At 41.8% G+C, this 19,375-nt stretch overlaps 2 protein-coding genes across 2 annotated transcripts; both read left to right on the top strand.

Annotated features, from left to right (window-relative positions):
- Positions 1 to 2,748: 2,748 nt before the first annotated feature.
- On the top strand, positions 2,749 to 8,449 carry LOC133940663 (chondroitin sulfate N-acetylgalactosaminyltransferase 1-like). Its single transcript, XM_062381662.1, has 9 exons — positions 2,749 to 3,111; positions 3,222 to 3,322; positions 3,422 to 3,600; positions 4,748 to 4,964; positions 5,498 to 5,599; positions 6,201 to 6,382; positions 7,112 to 7,206; positions 7,307 to 7,388; positions 7,932 to 8,449. The coding sequence occupies exons 1-9, from the start codon at positions 2,749 to 2,751 to the stop codon at positions 8,204 to 8,206; spliced, it is 1,596 nt and encodes a 531-aa protein (XP_062237646.1). The 3' UTR covers positions 8,207 to 8,449.
- A 2,321-nt stretch (positions 8,450 to 10,770) lies between these two features.
- LOC133940852 (phospholipid phosphatase 1-like) lies at positions 10,771 to 16,584 on the top strand. Its single transcript, XM_062381678.1, has 6 exons — positions 10,771 to 11,256; positions 13,791 to 13,942; positions 14,033 to 14,313; positions 15,022 to 15,079; positions 15,192 to 15,368; positions 15,788 to 16,584. The coding sequence occupies exons 1-6, from the start codon at positions 11,199 to 11,201 to the stop codon at positions 15,911 to 15,913; spliced, it is 852 nt and encodes a 283-aa protein (XP_062237662.1). The 5' UTR covers positions 10,771 to 11,198; the 3' UTR covers positions 15,914 to 16,584.
- The last annotated feature ends 2,791 nt before the right edge of the window (positions 16,585 to 19,375 follow it).

Here is a 19,375-nt window from a genome sequence, read left to right as displayed (position 1 = left end):
ACTGAAATAGAAACAAAATCATGAAAAAGGAATTTAAGGGGAATTTCGAGGGCACTGGCAAGTGCAGCCAATACATATAGAAGATTTGAAATTAAATTAAGTCAGATTCATTATAGTTGTTTGTTTATTTCTCTTATAAATGCAAACAAGTTTTTTCAAAATTGGTGTGAAATCCTGTCACATCAAGAAAACCCAATTATTAGTCATGCTAAATCTTACTGCACAAGAAAAATTCAAATATTCTTTCAGTATTGTTTTGTCTTCTTTCCTGTCTTAATTAAGGCTGTAGCTTGATTTTCACTATGATTTAATGTAAATTACAACTATTCTTTCAATATTTTATGCTAAAACTGACAGAAAACATTGTAACATGGTTAATAGCAAGTTGCCACAGACAAAGATAAGCTGAATTATTTTATAAGGCCCGACTGACATGTTTAAAGTTATAAAGATTGATCAATCACACAAATTTAATTCTCAATTGCTTGCAGTGGTGTACAGATAAATTCAAAGCCACTTTAAAACATTAATCATAACAATTAAATGTAAAACACGATATTACAATGAATGCACAGATTAATGTTTACAATTTCAATTTAGAATGCAATGAATTTCTATTAAGAAATAGGGGAATAGCAGCAAACTTTCACATTTAGAGTCAGAGCTCAGGGGTCGACACCCGAATGGAAACAAGGACCATCTGTACGCTGCCTCATTAAATGTGCAGGTCCCCGTCCTATTGGTCGGATCCCGACTGGTACCTAGCTATTTCTTCGCTACAGATTGCAGGTGGCAGAGCATTGAGGACTGAAGGGGCATTCCTTACTCGGGTTGCCTTCTAATTAGATGGAGGGGCAGAGCGGAGCCTCGGAGGAACCCGGTGGGGGGGATTCAGAATGAAGGCAGATGGTGTGAGGTATCATGAGGATGTGCAGAGGAAGCCTGGGTCTGATGGAGAGAGGAGAGGGAGGTGCTGGGGAAAAAGGTGGGGACTGAGAGGAGAGAGGATGAGAGAGGGAGAGGAGGTCCTCAGCAGTTGAGTTGACGGCTGTGAAGTCAACTCAACCTTCAGTTTGGACAAGTCGGAGACAGCGTTCCTGCCTCACTGACAGACGTCCGCAGACATGAAGATGCTGTTGTGTTGCTCAAAGGAGAGGCAGACAGAGGACGCAGTTTAGGATGATACTCCTTTAGTTGTAACTTTCCCTCAGATTCACAGCAGCTGGTGAGTATCACTCTATATTCCTTAAAAACATTTATTTTTCTTCAGCTTTAAAGAGTAAAAATGTGTAGTGTATGGTCACGATTGCATGTTCCAGATTTTTTTGCAATGAGTTTCATCATTAGAGCTCATGAATCTAAAACGGCACCTTGTTGTGAGTAAAACAAGATGATGAGGATGAGAAGGCTTCATATATTTACATGAACGTTTACAATAACAACTTTAATATTTAGGATGTAAAATTATTAATGTTGTGGAAGAATTTTATCACCACCCAGGTGGACAGCTTTAAAAGGGTCTGCACGGTATGAACACATGGAATCACCAATACATGTTCCATCACACACACACAAACACACACACACACACACACACACACACACACACACACCCTGCTGCTTGGGTGGACCTGGAAACATAAGCAAGTCTTTCATGAGATCAGCCTCTACCTGAGCAATAAAGAACCAACTGTGCTGTGAATAAACTGATGATGGCAACACACACACACACACACACACACACACACACACACACACACACACACACAGGGTGGAGAGATACACAGAGAAATGCTTGTTTCTGTCACTTCCCACCTTCAGCGTCGTGGCACTCAGAGTGAATGTAAGGTCAGGTTATTTCTCTCTCTGTGCATTTTTGCAGCGGCCAATCAGTCCAGCAGCAGAGAGACGAGGGCCAGTGCCATGGACTGGTAAATATGCTGCTGGTAAACAAATTTGAAGCATGTCAGGATAAGACTGACCGGACCGGTTAGTTCAATCGCTCTGGTCGTCACTGGATCTGTTGTGAGGCGTGATAAGACCTGTCTTTTTGTGCCTGTCTTGACCCTTCGTCTTTCTTTAAAGTCCTTAGAGATGTTCTCATGTTGAATTTGAGTCCTGACGGGTCAAAGGTAGATTTAAAATACAACCACAGCATTTTTCATTTTTATTTTACAGAGGCCAAATGTTTTCAGTGAAAGTTATTGACAGGAAAAAAAACAATATATACGAAAACTTGAGAAAACTGGAATGACTGTAGAGCTCATACTCCTCCAAGTCCAATATCATCATAGATATCAGTTCCCTAAATGTATTCATCAATATCTGTTAAATACTCCCTGGAAACTTCCAGCTAGTTTCAGGATAATCTGCCCAGTAGTTTTTTGCATAATGCTGCTAACCAACAGACAGACAAACAAGCACATGGTGAAAACATAACTTCCTTATAAGGCTAAACAAATCCTTGAATTATCCTTCAAGTAACCAAGCATGTTGGGAACCTCTTCTTTAAAATGTATGTCTCTGTCCTTATAGGGAGTTTCAACACTCTGGTGCATCTTTACACTACAGCCAGTGGAAGTGACCGATGAGGAAGACATGAGACAACAAGAGGACGTCTTTTTTTAAAACCATACGTTTTAATTTATAGTTTCCGAGATGTGGGCTGCTCATCTTTTTGTGGGGGCATCTCCACATGACAGAAGCACAGCCATGTGTGATTAGAAACTTTTTAAAAGACAACCCACCATGTTTAAACGCTGGCTGCTGGCCATGACGGCCCGGATTGGCCTCATCCTGGCGGGCCTATGCTGCTGTCTGTCCCTGTTCTACCTCCTGGCGTGTAAACCCGCGTCTCGCCGCAGCCAGCAGGCATTGCCGTGGTCTGGAGGGACCACCAGCAAGGAGGGATACCTGGCCTTGTTGCAGGAGAGGGAGGACTCTCACAGACATTACATCAACAGCCTGACAAAGCAGATAGCCCAGCTGAAGGAGGCTCTGCAGGAGAGGACGCAGCAGCTGCAGGAGTCCCTGGATAAGGCCAAGACCAAAGGGATTCTGCCTCAGGGTCTGGAGAGTCTGCACAAAACCCCGACCCAGTCTGACCTGAAGGTAGGAGGACACGATTCAGGTGGAGGGACGCAGGAGGACGGATGGGGTGACGGATGGGGTGAGATGTGACATTACAGGTGTAGTGGTAAATGATGCATCATGTCCTGCAGGAGTTCTTCCGCTCCCAGCTGAACCAGGCGGAGGTCAACTCAGGTGCGAAGCTGTCCAGCGAGTACGCAGTGATTCCTTTCGACACTTTCACTCTGCACAGGTGAGGGGGGGGGGGGCCCAGTCCTTCAGCATTCACAGCAGCTGTAGAGCTGTCAGACTCACTGTGTGTGGGGGGGGGGCTTTTTGTTGCATGTCCCAGGGTGTACCAGCTGGAGACGGGGCTGACCAGGCACCCGGAGGAGAGGCCTGTGAGGAGAGACCGCCGGGACGAGCTGATCGGCACCGTGGAGACGGCGCTGCACGTCCTGAATGGACCTCAGCAGCACACGGACAGCACCAGGCGGAAACGCACGTACTCCCCCTCAGACTTCATAGAGGGTGAGAAGCACAGAGCTTCACTGATTCACACGTTGATCTTCTTGACTTCCATGGTGGACAACTGAAAAGCACTGGAGACATTTGTCAATCCAACACAAGGAGACAAAAAAAGTGTCCACCGAACTTGGAAAGCAAAATCCAGTTTATCTGAGTGACATGCTGTTTCATTTCACATCATTATTTAAGTTTAATATTGTGTTAAGGCTGGTTTTATTTTCAAGAGGACATTTTTCTCAGCTTTGACTTGAGGTAGGGCCACAGAATTATACTTTTAAAAGCTCACACCGTCACCACTGACCCTAACACAGCCAATGTCAGTCTGTCCACATGGCTGATGCTCAGGGGTTTGTATGGGCTGTCCACAAAATGCAAGGTTTGGTGGTTCGAAAATCCCTGGCTTGTTCCGTTCCAAGTGATGCGAGATAGAAGGGTTTATTGAAGTGTCTCATGAGAGGGTGAATGATACTTGAACTGTAAAGTGCTATGAGCTGCAGATAAGTGAAGCACTGCATTTATGGTGTCCATTTATTCAGTTTCAGTAAGAGCATAACCAGACAATAGATAATAATCCAGAGACATGTTCTATGAGTTATATCTAATGCATGAGTTCCTTTAAACTTAATGAAAATTCCCTCACAGCCACGATGGTATCACTGCGGAACAGACTGCAGTGCACACATTAATATTTATACCACTCACCCATAAGTTCTTTTTGGAACAGCATACAGTTTAGAATCAAGCTTAAGAGAATCATTCATTTGACAAAAATGTTCAACTTGCATTGATGTGATTTCTGAGGCTTTTCTGTGTCACTTATCCTGGTCTTTTTATCTTTCTACGTTTTAATTGCTTTTATTCTTTTTATATTTATATTTTTTATAATGTTATTCTGTCATTTTCCTTTAATTGTTCCTATTCTTTTCACTTGCATTCCCTGCCTCTGTGTGATGCTCTCTTTTTGTTGCTTTTACTCATGACTGTGATTGAAATCAAACACATTTTTTACACTTTACTCAGATGTCGTTTCAAATGAGCACCACAGCAAAACAAAAAAGCCTCCAAATTAAATACAGGTTTTAATTAATAATGAAATAAGAATTCGATTCATAACATTATTTGAATCCTTCGCCTCTTCTCTCTGTCACAGGGCTGACCCGTGTCGAGCGGGACAGAGGGACCGTCTATGAGCTGATGTTTAAAGGCGACGGGCCGCGGGAGTTCACGCAGCTCGTGCTCTTCAGACCGTTTGGCCCCGTGGTGAAGGTGAAGAGCGAGAGCGTGGACACTCGGAACATCATCATCAACATCATCGTGCCTCTGTCCAAGAGGCCGGACGCATTCAGGCAGTTCATCAACAACTTCAGGTAGTGAACGAACCTGACCTTAATCTGATGCCACTTTACAGAAACAACGTTTTTGTGGTCCAGTGTGTAACATTTAGGTGAAACGGATCTATTGGCATATATTAGATATAAAGTATCCTAGTGATGTTTTCTCTAGTATGTTTCTAATTTGTACTGTTTGCTGTCTTCTTAACATTTAAATACTTACGGCCGCCATGTTTTTTACAGAAGTCCAAACTGGACAAACTAAACATCTTTTGAGTTTTTATGACAACTGAAGGCTTCAACAGGTTCTCTGTCATGTTTGTAAGGGGAGGGTGAGATGAGGGGTATTCCACTGCAACATGCTACCTCACCGCTAGATGGCACTAAATTCTACACACTGAACCTTTAATGCCTCTTTTGGTAAATGTAAAGTAATTTGATTTCTCTTGGTGGTAAAAGATGGTTTACAAATACACATGGCTTGTCTCATCTGAAACAGGGTGACTTGTGGCTGGATAAAGTCAGATAGAGGTGCATCCTAACATGTTGCTTGTGTGTTGTTGGTTCAGAGAAGTTTGCATCAAGCAGGACGGCCGGGTTCATCTCACTGTCGTCTACTTCGGTCGGGACCAGATAGACCAGGTGAAAGCCATGCTGGACCAGACCTCCAGGTAATGTGTGCTATTTTCCACACGCTCCCCTTAAACAACATGAACGTGCAGAACCTCCTTGTGATCTGGGACAAGTCACTGGGTTGGATTTGAAACCTTTGGTTGAGTCTTTAATCAAAGTCACGTGACCTCTTTTGCAAGATAACAACATGTGATGCCACAGACTGAGACAATTAATATCATGTGAAAGTATGGAGACAGATTACTGCCAGACACTCATGTCTATCCTCTGCTCAACTCCTACATGATTTAGTTTTGCAGTGTGTCTGTGCTGCACTGCAGATATTTTTGTCCATGAATCAACCTGTAAGTCAGAGAGTGTCAGAGGTTGAGAGCTGCAGGCAGAATAAACTCATCCTCTGGACCTTCAGGAAGCAGCACACACATCCCTCCTATCCATCATGATAAAATCAGGATCCATGATCTTTTTGTACTATAAGCTTCTCTCACTTTGCTTTTGTTAAATATGTGATGCTTCTACACTCTGTTGATACTTAATGTCTGGAGGTTGGTTGTTTGTGTTCCCATTTCAAATGAAAACATCCCATCACCTGTCCAGTTGCACACAGAGATCATTCCATGGCTTCTTCTTCCCCCGCAGAGAGACTCGGTTCAGGAGCTTCACTCTCATCCAGCTGAACGAGGAGTTTTCTCGGGGTCGTGGCTTGGAAGTGGGCGCCAGGGCCTGGAGGCGGAGTCAGAATGTCCTGCTCTTCTTCTGTGATGTTGACATCCACTTCACAGCTGACTTCCTGACATCCTGTCGTCTCAAGGCAGAGCCTGGTGAGGGACGGGGGGGTTAGTGTGCCACACATTAACACAGGGGCTTTGTTGACATCATGCAGCAGTTTCTTACACACACAGAAACAGAAGGAGGTTTGGGGAACCGTCTACCTGTCTGTGCCCATGGGAACATTCTCTAATGAAAAGCACTGGGTAGTTACCTCTGCCAAGGAGTATGTGTTTTCATCTGCACTTGTTTTTCAGTGAGCAGGATTACACAACAACTACAAGACTTGGTGGAAAGTTGCAATTTGAGTCAGGAGGAAACACATTTGTTGATTTATCAGAGAATGATTCATGGATCAGTCTCTCTCTGTGTGTAGAGACTGGTAGAGAATCTAAATTGAATACACTTCAAACACAGAATTTACATCTGAATTTTTCAGAACATGGGTATGAGGACCTGCCTGGAACTCGTAGTGGAAATGCTAATCTATGGGAGCGGTTCTTTCAGATGAATTATCAACCAGTGATTATGTCCACATCTGAAATGTGAGTCACTGGGGTGAAAGTTAATCTTTGATTTTCTCTGCTCAGAATTGTGAGTTATCGCTGCTCACTCGATACCACTTCTCTTTCATCTCACTCCAAGCAAATAAAAAATGCTGTTTGATGAAAAATGCATCCAACCCCGATTAATTTTTCACCGGTAGGAGAGAAGGAGAGAGAGAAAAGAATCCTGACAGTAGGTGTTTAAAACAGAGAGTGTGTTTTCTTTTTTGTCTTTAGGTAAGAAAGTGTATTATCCTGTTCTCTTCAGTCAGTACAACCCATCTATCATCTACAGCAATCACACACTTCTACCCTCTATTCAACAGCAGCTGGTGGGTACAACACATATATATATAAACAGTTTTATTCACTTGAGATCAAAACTCTTTCACAAAGGTTGTGAATGATATCCGCCTTCTCTTTCCCTCTCAGGTGATGAGGAAGGAAACAGGATTCTGGAGAGACTTTGGCTTTGGCATGACGTGTCAGTACAGGTCTGATTTCATCAACATAGGTAACTTCCACTATTTCATCATTTGAAAGACTTTGTATGATTAAATATGACTGATATATTTTTATTCCAAACTGTACAAAGGCATAAGAGAACAGAATTATGTGTATGTTTATATAAAAATTCCACAACTGTAGCAAAGTCCCACTGATACACAAGCTCAACCAATCGTGCGTCAGTCTCAGCTGTCAATCATGACATTTCAACCCATTTTTATTTTATCAAATAATTCATAGGAACCTTACAAATGAACATTTGAGCAAACATCAAGTGGTAAGAACAACCTAAAATGACAGAAACTATTATCAATACCATTTTATATGAAACGGGCTTCGACTTATAATTTGGCCCATGTCCCGTCTGCTAACACGGAGGACCTATACCATAACCAGCCACCAGGGGAACTGAGACCTTTTGGCCTCACTTTTTGGAAGCTGCCATGTCGTCCATCTTTTTATCCAGCATAAAACCCAATAACTACAATTTCAGCTGCTTAACAACATAACTCAGGTCACAATAAAACCATTTCTTCACTTTTCACCACAGGCGGTTTTGACCGTAGCATTAAAGGTTGGGGGTTGGAGGACGTGCACCTGTACAGGAAGTACCTGCACAGTAACCTGATGGTGATTCGCTCTCCGTCTCGAGGCCTCTTCCACCTGTGGCACGAGAAGAACTGTGCGGACGAGCTTCCACCGGAAAAATACAAGATGTGCATGCAGACTAAGGCCATGAGCGAGGCCTCGCACAGCCAGCTGGGGGAGCTCCTCTTCAAATCAGAGATAGAGGCTCATCTGAACTCAAAGAAGCAGCAGAGCTGAGGAGCACAATGAGGAAGACTGACTCAGACATTGTGATGATTTACATGTATGTTATTGTTCTGGTTTTCATGTTAATTTATATGAGAATGTATTACATGTATTTGTGCCAGACAACAGGAGGAGATCACAGATTTATTATTTTTATTTATATCAGAGTGAACAAAATAGGTTCAGTGACTTGACATCAAAATAACATGGGTTTGATTTTGTTTTATTTTATTTGTATAAATAAAAGTATGGAGAATGGGATCTATTTGCCTCCTTTATGTTCTTTTAAACACTGAGGGGTTCAACCCATACGTTTCCAGGAAGGATTTTTTACATTAAATAATATTATTAATAACATGAACTACATCTTTCTTTTGTCATTGGTGAGAATAAAAAATCAAAACATGGTAAAACTTGGTTTTCAGAATCCAAGACACGAGCCTCGTCTGCTACATTCACAGTGAGCGCAGCCAAAGGACAGACGTTTCCTTTTTGTTTCATGGACATCGCCATCTTTTCATCCTTGCCCCTGTTTTTACAGCTTCCTTATTACAGCATTTACAATCTTATATAATTGTTAGATAAGTCCAAATGTCAACATACAACTTCAGTTTCATTCCAGATCCCCTCACCCTGATGTGTTTGTTACTACCTGAAGCTTTGTAGTAAGAGACAAAATTGGTGTGATACAGACACACACAGAAACAGTAGTCATTACAGGAGACACACCTTAACTTCTGACAAAGGGGTTCCTAGTAAACCAGGAGTTTCTCCAACACCTTTAAGAAATGCTGGTTAGAAATAAATGGACGATTGACTTTCACCTCTTTAAACACACATCCTGAAAGTCAGTGCACCTTCATGAAAACCTCTACAGAATTAAATTACCCTCAGGGTCTATAATTTACTCAGGTTCCACTTTTGCTTCTTTTCAGTCCCACACTTTTATTAATTTATTGTGTTATTAACATTGCTGATTAAGGTTCAACACATAAAACATACAGATGCTGGGATCTTACAAACGATCCCACTCTTTGCTTTAGTGAACGTAGCGTTTCAACAGAACTGTTTGAAACCAGTTTAGGTCAAAACATTATGTTACATGAGTACTGGGCTTCCACTGGAACACTCACGTGACTTAGAGAAAGAGGAGTAAGATCATTTGATTGTAAAAATATACTTTGAACAAGAAGCCACTACTCCGCTTATAAAAATACTTATAATTGAACTTATAATTTGACCTTCAGCTCACGTTTATTTTGTAAGAATAATAATTCACACCAAAGCCTTATTGGTGAATTGGCCTTGAATTAAAACTGAAAGAGATTTGATGAACCTCCACTATGCATGAATGGCTTCATTATAGAAAGTGACTTCTTCCATCGGCTGCATGTGGTCTGTGTGCTGCATTGATGAGGGGTCAGTGGAGCCTCTTCTATTAATAGTGATGCAGAAGTAACCTCATTACTGACATCTCTGCAGACGCCCAGGGGGGAGGAGCCGCTCTGCATCAGCAGACGGCTGTCGCAGCGTCAGACCGACCACGTGATTGGTCCAGAACTCCAATTACCGCTTCCTATCCCGTGATACGTTCAATGACACTTCGGTAATAAGACTTTGCCCTGGAAAGACTTTGCAGACATGACTCTGTTTACTTGACAAACAGGACTGTGTTCCGGTCAGGAGGATTTTGATCACAGACTGTAACAGACAACACACAGTATTATATCATCAATAGTCATGTGAGCTACTGGTCATAGTTGTGCAACATGTTAGAAACAAAAATTAAGGGTTTATTTTTATTTTGCTGTCAACAATGCCTCACTGCAGACCACATCAAAAAACGATAAGCTGCTCTCTTAGTTTTCTACTCTACTAACAATGTCAGCTCATTCACATCCAAATAAATGACATTTAAAAAATGTTTGTCTGGTGCAAGAGACGAAGAAAGAATGTCAATAATATATTTTGGCCAATATGATCTACAATTCAATTCAACCACACTAACAAAGACTCGGACTATGTCCGTGACAAGTCTCACAAGTCTCACAGTGAACAAATAATACTTTTGACATTTATTCTATAATTAATTATACTTTATCATATATTGGATACATTTTTAAAGTTACAAGCTGCATGGGAAATATGACATAAGCCCTCGGATACAATCTTCATACCCTCCTGCCCCAGGTGCACCAGCATCAAACTCTTACAATTTCAACATCTTAAATGTTCAGTACTATTTAAACTGTACATACACGGTTAACCCTGTATATATAAAGGCCTTGATTGCTTTCATAAGGATTTACAAGGTTAACTTGTTTTAGAATAACTTATATTTGAAAAAAGGTGTTGTTTTTACAGCACCTTGAATCTTCCTCTGTGTATGAAATGTACTTTAATAATAAAATGGCCTCATTCTTTAATTAACATACATCCTCAACACCGAACTACTGTTGGTGTTGCATCTAATCTGGTTGATCCTTTCATTGACCCCTGACATTCAACCGGTTGCCTGCCCTGCAACACAGTTTTTTCCGAGGCGCCGTGAATGCGTGATGAATCAGTGGAGGGGCTCAGAGTCCGAGGACATGTCTGATGTGCGGACGGGACTGGAGGATGAGCTCAGTGTTATTATGATGGTGTGTGAGCAGACGGAAGGGTGAGCGGCTCCCTGTGCTGGTGTTAGACTAGATCTAGACTTTGTCGTTTTTAGTTTCTGTATTTTTTTTACTGAAAGAAAAAGAAAACGAAACCTCCCCTGGTAGCTGTAGTTTTCCGGATTGACTCCAGTCCCCTGGCAGGACAATGATTCTGGTGTTTTTCACTTTCCTGCTGGAACAGTGAGACATGTGCGGCAGAAAAGCTGCGTCTCGTCTGGTCTGAAAACAGCCGGGACAGTCCGGAGCGCCTGGACCGGGAGGACCGGGCTTTTTGTACCAAGACGGACCCCAGAGGAAGAGGAGGAGGAAGAAGAGGAGGAAGAAGCAGAGGAGGACGCAGCATGTTTGAAGCCTCAGGGATCCCTCTCATCCTGCTGGATTTGACCTGCCTCATCCTGGGTGTGTATAATCCCCTGCCCGGTTAATCCCGCTTGTTTATTCCCAGAAGGGGCTTCACACTCTTTCTTTTATTTACCTAACACAAATAGAAAAGAGATGACGTATGCGAGGAGGTTGGTGAAGCAAATTCATTCAAACGTATTTGCATGAACGACACAGACATGGGGCTGCAGGGTTTTCTAGGTTGAGGGAACCAGGAAGGAAGATGGAAAAAAAAAAAAAAATACGCAACAAAGTCCGACCCTGTGTGTGATTTTCCTTTTTTCCCCCCCTTCAAGCAAAGCTGTATTTTTAGCTCAGTGTTTGGACTGTAATCACAGCAGACACACGCAGCAGCAGAATGTCAGACACTGCTGCAGGCACATTGAGGTAAACACATTTAAAAAGCTGATGAGTCACAGATATACAATAAAAGAGGAAACCTGTATTCTCATATTGCTGTGGAGATGGCAGCAATAAACTAATCTACAATGTCTTCCCAGTATAAAACAAGGGTGTAGTCCTTTTAGTGTGTTGTGTAAATAAGACAGATCTCAAAACACTACGTCAACACTGAACTTCAGTTAAGTACATAAATATTATGTGGGTAATAATCTGTAGTTATACACAACTGAGTGTGTTTTCAGTTACTACTTCACGTGATTTACATTTTCCATTGTTCTCAAGTTCTTGCTTTTAAACAGATCTCAATGTTGGAGACTGAATACATACTCAGACATGAGTCGTCTGGTATCATGTCACAATATTAAATTTGTCAAATACAATTAGATTTTCAACTTTTTCAGACCAATTTCTTTATTAAATTTCCTCGTCTCATTTAATGGGGTCACACAGGCAAAATATAGAAATCCCACTTTATATCTTTGCACCATCTGCTTTATGGTATATGGTCTCCCAAGCTCACGTCTTCTTTTTTCACTCAAATGTGGTTTCATGATTATGATATCTGCATGCCACATATATAGAGGCGGTGGACTAGTGGCAGAAACTTGGACTATGGGCAGAAAAGGTCTCTGGTTCGTCTCTGGTTCGACTCCACTGAGAGACAACAAAAAGACAAACCTGGATTGATCTGTCCAAAAATCCAAGAGGATTCTCCCTACCCTGTCTAGTGCCCCTGAGCAAGGCACCTTACTCCCCTAACATCTGCTCCCCGGGCGCCGTACATGGTCGCTCACTGCTCTGTGTCAATAGCAGAGGTTAAATTTCCCTACCTGCATGAGTGTGCCTGTGCATGTCTGTGCATGTGTTTGGATAAATAAATGAATCTTAATATTAAACACTTGTTAACACAGCAACATAAAGGGCTAAATCAATACTTACACACAAACCAATCAAAAACAGAGACTAATTTAATATTCACAGACGTATAGGTGTCTGTGTTTATGTTTGCAGACATTCGCCATTTTGTGAACTTTTATTTTAATTACAATATATACATATATAATGTTTTTGTTTAGGTGCTGTATATCTGGTTGTATTTTTGTTTTCTTTTGATTTAAAGTTATTTATAATAAAGTTCATGGTTAACTCCCTATAGCCGTTATCGTCCTCCAGATATCCATACCGGTCGGGCTCTAGTGCACACAATCAAAAATGACTAAAATAAAGAATGAAATAATGAATATTATTCCTTTAGTGCTATACCTCTCCCTGTTATGCTCCCTCTTGTCTCTGCAGCGAGTATCTCTGACTCCTTTCAGGCGGGCGACAGACTCATCCCAGTCGCAGTAAATAGTATTTTGGAAGATTAACTCCATGATCAGCTCAGTCCCTTGTTGTTATTCAGAGTTTCAAAAGAACTGCAGTCAGTGTAATTTGATCTGCAGCTGGTTTAAACTAACAGGCCCAAACAAAAGCCTGTGACTGTGTGGTAACTCATGTTGCCCCAAAACATCGATGCTAGTGTTCCGACCTGTGCAAACGCCAAGGAAGGAAAAACCCTGCAGTTCAGCCGACTGTCGAGTTTCCTTTTTCGATTTTAGATTTTTCAGGAAAGCTGCATCTAAAACAAGTTGTGGAGGAATGCGAATGAAGAATGTGTAACTGAGATTAAGCTTTGATGGTGATTCTTCGTGCAGATAAAAACTGGGATGATTCTCACCGATCATACTCTTTATTTTTATACACAAAGACTGAACGTGACCAAACAAGGTGGTGTGGCTCCATCACGTCCCTCCTGAGATCTCGTGTATTATTGCTCTGTTGTAATTCAAGGCCTCGGGCGTCTAATTCAGTTATTGTGTAACGGCTGTGCCCTCGAACACAGAGAATTCCGCTCGTTGCTAAATGAAACCGACGAGAGCCACTTATGCAAAGAACTCAACCTTTTCTTTAAGAGGGGGAAGTGCCCGTGTTATCTCAACATGTCACGTTTCCTGATCGACTAAATCATAAGTGTGGTGCAACAGTAACAGTGGATCATCAGAGTATCGAGTCTTGTATATGCTGCTTGAGTAACAAGAGGTTTTTATCATGATATGAGACCGAAAATCAATCATAGTCATCATCTGTCTCTTCTTTTATTTTAACAGTTGGACTTCCCTTTTTCATCCTGACCCCACAACACAACCCTTTCAAACGGGGCTTCTTCTGTAACGATGAGTCCATCAGGTACCCGCTCAAGGAGGACACCATCTCCTACCAGCTGCTGGGAGGGGTCATGATCCCCTTCACTCTCATCGTGGTAAGTCAGTGTTCCCCTTCTCGAATTTGGAAGCGACTTTTTTGCACTTGAAAAGTTTCCCGTAACGTTTAAACGTCTTCTCTGTTGCAGGTCGTCTGTGGCGAGTGCCTCTCTGTTTACTTGTCCCGTGTCAAGAAACAGTCTTTAGGGACCAAATATGTGGCGTGCGTCTACAAGGCGGTGGGGAGCTACGTGTTTGGAGCCGCCGCTAGCCAGTCCCTGACGGACGTCGCCAAGTACTCCATCGGCCGTCTGCGTCCTAACTTTGTGGCTGTGTGCCAACCAGAGTGGGATCGTATCAACTGTAAAACCGGAGGATACATCGAGAACTTCACCTGCACTGGAGACAAGTTTCTGGTAGATGAGGCCAGGTAATGGTCCCCGACCTGAAATCACAGAGAGACACTTCTGACAGAAACACACAACTGATTTCATTTCCTTTCAATCATAAAGTTATACTTCAATCGGAGCCTGATACACTAAAGCTGCTTTCAGACATGTATTGAACTAGGGAAATTCTCCTGAGATTTTATGTGGGGCTGTTTATGAGAATTCAAATGCCCAAATCATTTCCTCTGGAGTATTTATCCTGCGAGGCCTGTTGTAAAAAGAAGAAAACATATTAGCATTATATCTACCAAAAAATAAGTAACATTGAAGGTTTTGAATCTAGAATATGAACATCTGCAATTTACCTATGAGAAAAGATATTAACTTAAACCAACGTGTGTTATAGGGTCTTTTCATTAGACCCTGTCTACCTGGCCACGTATTTTAAACTCTGTGCTCCCAGTTAAGTCTATTTCTCAACTGGAAAGGCTCTTGCAGAGTACATACCTCTCACCATGTTAAAACATGTGACAACAATTCTTGGATCCGCCTTCCATAAAACTTCATGCAAAACAGTTCAGTCATTTTTATACTGATCCAGACAGCACACAAACAAATGGCAATGAAAAGATCAGCTTCCTTCGTGGAGGTCAAAATTTGCAGATTGAGCCGAGATAACTTGCTGACATTTCTCTAATGATATTGAGTAACGTGATTGAGCCTGATTTTATTTCTTATTTCTTTTGCAGACTGTCCTTCTACTCTGGCCACTCGTCCTTCTCTATGTACTGCATGCTGTTCCTCGTAGTAAGTACATCTATTCATTTCTTCAATAGCTCCTTACAGCCTGAATTTGATTACAAATGAGTTAATGCTCATATTAATTTGATTGTAACATATATATTTGCTCTATCTGCAGCTGTACATTCAAGCCAGACTGCTGTCACAGTGGACGCGGCTCCTGCGTCCCACCATCCAGTTCTTCCTGATTGCGACTGCTGTGTATGTGGGTCTGTCCCGGGTGTCTGACTACAAACATCACTGGAGCGATGTGTTCACCGGCCTCCTGCAGGGGGGTTTAGTGGCTGTCTTCACAGTAAGTTTCACTGGGACATCTATTAGGTCACGGAAAAGCAGGACCGTGCACTGAATGTCTAGATAGTTGTAGTTATAAGGTCAGAAAGAATCATCTGGAGTTTACACTTTGAAATTATCAAATGTAAAATTCCATGTTTCTTTATAGCTTAGCCATTCAAATCAAATGAAAACATTCCAGATGTTTTGTGTTAAATTTTTCACAAGATTCTCCCTAAAATATGTTTTTTCATGTCAGCAAACCTAAACACTGTCATTATTCCATGTGAAGGTTCATATCTGCAGATTTTTATCAGGCTCTAATAAATATATAATTCAGTAAACAGCTAAAAGTAAAAATGAATTCAAAATGTTATAGACAGAAACGCTATAGATGATAGAACAGGATGACTGATAACTGTGCTGCTTGTTTTTCTGCAGGTGTTTTGCGTGGCCGACTTCTTTGAGCAGCCGGCGGATGCGGTGGTTTCTCAGGAGGAAGAATCCTCGCCCAGCTCGTTACATGAGAGCCCCTCCATTTTGAACCACTATGGCAGCACTGACTGAACCCAGGGCCTCAGAGGGCAATTCTGTTCAGGGCCTGTATCTCTAAGAACCACCCGAGTGGACCTGAACACATCACAGGCCTTTGACTTCCACCGCCGGCTGTTTCTGTGCATCTCATCAACACTGCGGCCTGCACGCTTACTTTGTTGTTGCTGGTAAACTTTAGCTGCAGGGAGCAAAGTGTTATGCATAAGGCTTTACTGAGCTATAAAGGAGCCAGAATGTCTTCAGGATCCTGCCTGAATCCCACATAATACAAATAATCATGGAATGACGTGGCAAAATACAGTGGAGCGGGTGGGTTCACAGTGAACACTTGTTGGAAATGTGGTTTCTAGTTTATATTGGTCTGACGCTGCCATCCTTGAAATTCCTTTTGCCCAGAATATAATGAGCGTCTGTGTGCGCACTGCAAGCAGGCTTGTAGGGACCCTGTGAGGAAGAAGAAAACCTGGACTCTTCTTAAAATGAAAATGGAGCCTGAACACAATATCTTATTTTAATTTCTCTGCCTTGGTCAGTTTGCTGCTAGCTGCTGTTATGACCCTCTTGTGTCTGTTTTTTTGTATGAAGCGCTCTGTGTGTTTTTGTCCACGCTGAAGCTTTCAACCGGGCAAAGCTGTAAAAAATGAGACAAATAAAAGGAGATTCCATTTTGCTACTTATATAAATGTGGGGGAAATGATTTGTGTGTTTTGTTTGTGGAGAATGTGAGGCAGAAATAATAAGGAGTGATGATGTTTTTCCAGGAAACACAAAGACTGCAGAGTCAGGTATGTGGCCATCAAACAAGAAATTCATGAACACGTGTCTCACAAATGCAGACCTGAAAGTAAGGTACCCCCAGAGACCACCTTCTCTGTCTGTGCACATCGACCACACAAACCACAACCGTGCAGACATGAGGACACTCCTGCTGGCGTTGGTTTGTTTGTTATCCCACTGGTGTCATGGATATGGGGGTCAAGCGGCTGTCAGCCTATAAACAAACAGGCTCATCACTGCACAACCTCGCTGTGCAAAAGCCAAGGACACTTCTGTAAGCGGGGGAGAGGCGCTGATCCTTGACTGTGTGTCCTGAGGTAAGGACCTGCTGCCTCTGAGTTTTAATCCTATTACAACGACTGAGAAATGTAACACACAGCCACGGCAATAAAACAAAGGTCGTAAAATTCAACTTCAGGTTATCGATGGATTGTCATCTTGAACATAAAACACACAAATGAGTCCACGGCACAGTTAAACAACTGGAGACTCACCTCCTGTGTCATAGTTGTGTGCCCCAGGAAAACGTATGTGTGTGTCACCAGGATAATTGAGATTCGTCTGTGAACCTCCAGCACAGGTTGACTCCAGGACATGCAGGACTCGGCCTGTTCGGTCTCAAACAGAGGAAACGTCAACCTGTGGGTAACAGGGTCAGAATCCGAATGGGGAAGTGAGTTATCACACACAGAGACTATGGTGATACTATACTAGTGCAATATGTAGACAATATACAATATGCAATACAATATATACACAATATACGGACATTGTGCATGCTATGTACAGGAGGAAGGACACAAAGGCTATACAAGCAAAAACAGACAGAGACAGAGAGAGAGTGCAGAACTGAGGCATAGATAGATAGATAGCTAGATAGATAGATAGATAGATATAGAGAGTGAGAAAGAAAGAGGAAGATAGATAGATAGATAGATAGATAGATAGATAGATAGATAGAGAGAGAGAGAGAGAAAGAAAGAGGAAGATAGATAGATAGATAGAGAGAGAGAGAAAGAAAGAGGAAGATAGATAGATAGATAGATAGATAGAGAGAGAGAAAGAAAGAGGAAGATAGATAGATAGATAGATAGATAGATAGATAGATAGATAGATAGATAGATAGATAGATAGATAGATAGATAGAGAGAGAGAAAGAAAGAGGAAGATAGATAGATAGATAGATAGATGGATGGATAGATAGATAGATAGATAGATAGATAGATAGATAGATAGATAGATAGTTAGATAGATAGATAGAGAGAGAGAGAAAGAACGAGGAAGATAGGTGGATAAATAGATACATTTTGTTTAGATAGACTTCAAATTGAAGTATGACATTATAATGGAAACTGGATTTCTTAAAGTGTATTACATGTCACAAACGGTTTCTCTTGTCAAGCAGATTATAACCACAGACATGTGAGAAATAACAGCTTCATGCGTTGGAGTTATCGTAACTATGTGACTTATATACTTGTTAGCACTGACCAAAACACATTATTACTTTTTTTATCTTTTATTTTATTGTTTGTGTAGCTACTGCTTCTGTCTATTTATGGCTGAAGAGTAAATCCAGGTACTTATAATGCTTTAGTGGCAACACATCAGCCTCAGACAGCTGACTATTGGATGGCTTCATTTAAATATTACAGGAAAACTTAATTTACTTAATGGTAAATGATCCATCACCAAACAATTCTAATAAAAGCCAGACAAGGCTCTAACAAGGGGACTGGTGCAGCAGATAAAAGGAAACACATACAGCCAAAAGATGTGACCCTCTTCAGGGAGTCATGATTCTCCTCTTTGCTTCAACTCACTGTCTCGTGTGAACTAGTTTTTCCTCATTTTCACTTCCCGAGTCATTCTCACACTCAACACATGAATTACAATTGCATGTGATTCTCAGGGATTTGCCAGTGAGGTACATTTTAGAAGTTCCTTTTTGGAGAGTTTCCATTGTCTCTTTCTCGACGGATATCTGGTGACTCTAATGAACAGATTAGATTTGGAGGCATAACAGCACTTCTTTGTTCACATTTAAGACACAAATGGTTTCAATGCTCATGGCTGATTGGGGGGAATATGAATAGGAACTATCGCTCTGTCTGATAAGGCACAGGCTTTAAAAACTGTTTTACTAATGCTGTGCAAGTCTTTTTCAGGCGATTGTGGACGTCTGGGTTCCCAAGTTGTGGAAACTGTGCCTCCCACATGGTGGCACTTTCATAAAGGTGCTGTTATAAATGCTGTTAGGCCATAAATGAAGAATAAGGGGTTTCTCAGTCTGTAAGTCATCAGCTAAAGTCAGTCATCTATAACAATCTGAAAAAGACAATGCACCTCAAATCATTTTTGACAGTTGCTGTTTCTGACAGCCCTTCCTTACGTGCCTATTTTGAAAAATGGCAATAAACCATCTATAAACCAACTAATTCTTGTGAAATCGTAAAGATGTTGGATGCTGTGTCATGATTCAGTGAGTCCCCGGTTCGAGTCCCAGTCATTCCTCTACTTTCTTCATCTCGGTCTGTCCTCACTCTCCCTGTCCAATGAAAAAAGAAGAAGCCATGTGTTTGGCCATTGAAGAAGTGCTCTGTGCGTCTTGTTGTGTCTGAAATCGGAGCGGTCGCATTGTCTGCTGCTCCACACAGCTCTCTCTTGTGGTCACGCTGACCTCCACAATAGTTCTCA

This window comes from Platichthys flesus, chromosome 3, assembly GCF_949316205.1.
Source record: "Platichthys flesus chromosome 3, fPlaFle2.1, whole genome shotgun sequence".
Classification (NCBI taxonomy): Eukaryota; Metazoa; Chordata; class Actinopteri; order Pleuronectiformes; family Pleuronectidae; genus Platichthys; species Platichthys flesus.
This window is presented reverse-complemented; position numbering and strand designations above follow the sequence as displayed.

Excerpts from the sequence above, each read along its gene's own strand:
- LOC133940663 (XM_062381662.1), top strand. The coding sequence starts at position 2,749 with ATGTTTAAACGCTGGCTGCTGGCCATGACGGCCCGGATTGGCCTCATC. Across the intron at positions 4,965-5,497 it reads CAGTTCATCAACAACTTCAG|AGAAGTTTGCATCAAGCAGG; the intron begins GTAGTGAACGAA and ends TTGTTGGTTCAG. Across the intron at positions 7,207-7,306 it reads CCTCTATTCAACAGCAGCTG|GTGATGAGGAAGGAAACAGG; the intron begins GTGGGTACAACA and ends TTTCCCTCTCAG.
- LOC133940852 (XM_062381678.1), top strand. The coding sequence starts at position 11,199 with ATGTTTGAAGCCTCAGGGATCCCTCTCATCCTGCTGGATTTGACCTGC. Across the intron at positions 15,080-15,191 it reads ACTGCATGCTGTTCCTCGTA|CTGTACATTCAAGCCAGACT; the intron begins GTAAGTACATCT and ends CTCTATCTGCAG. Across the intron at positions 15,369-15,787 it reads GTTTAGTGGCTGTCTTCACA|GTGTTTTGCGTGGCCGACTT; the intron begins GTAAGTTTCACT and ends GTTTTTCTGCAG.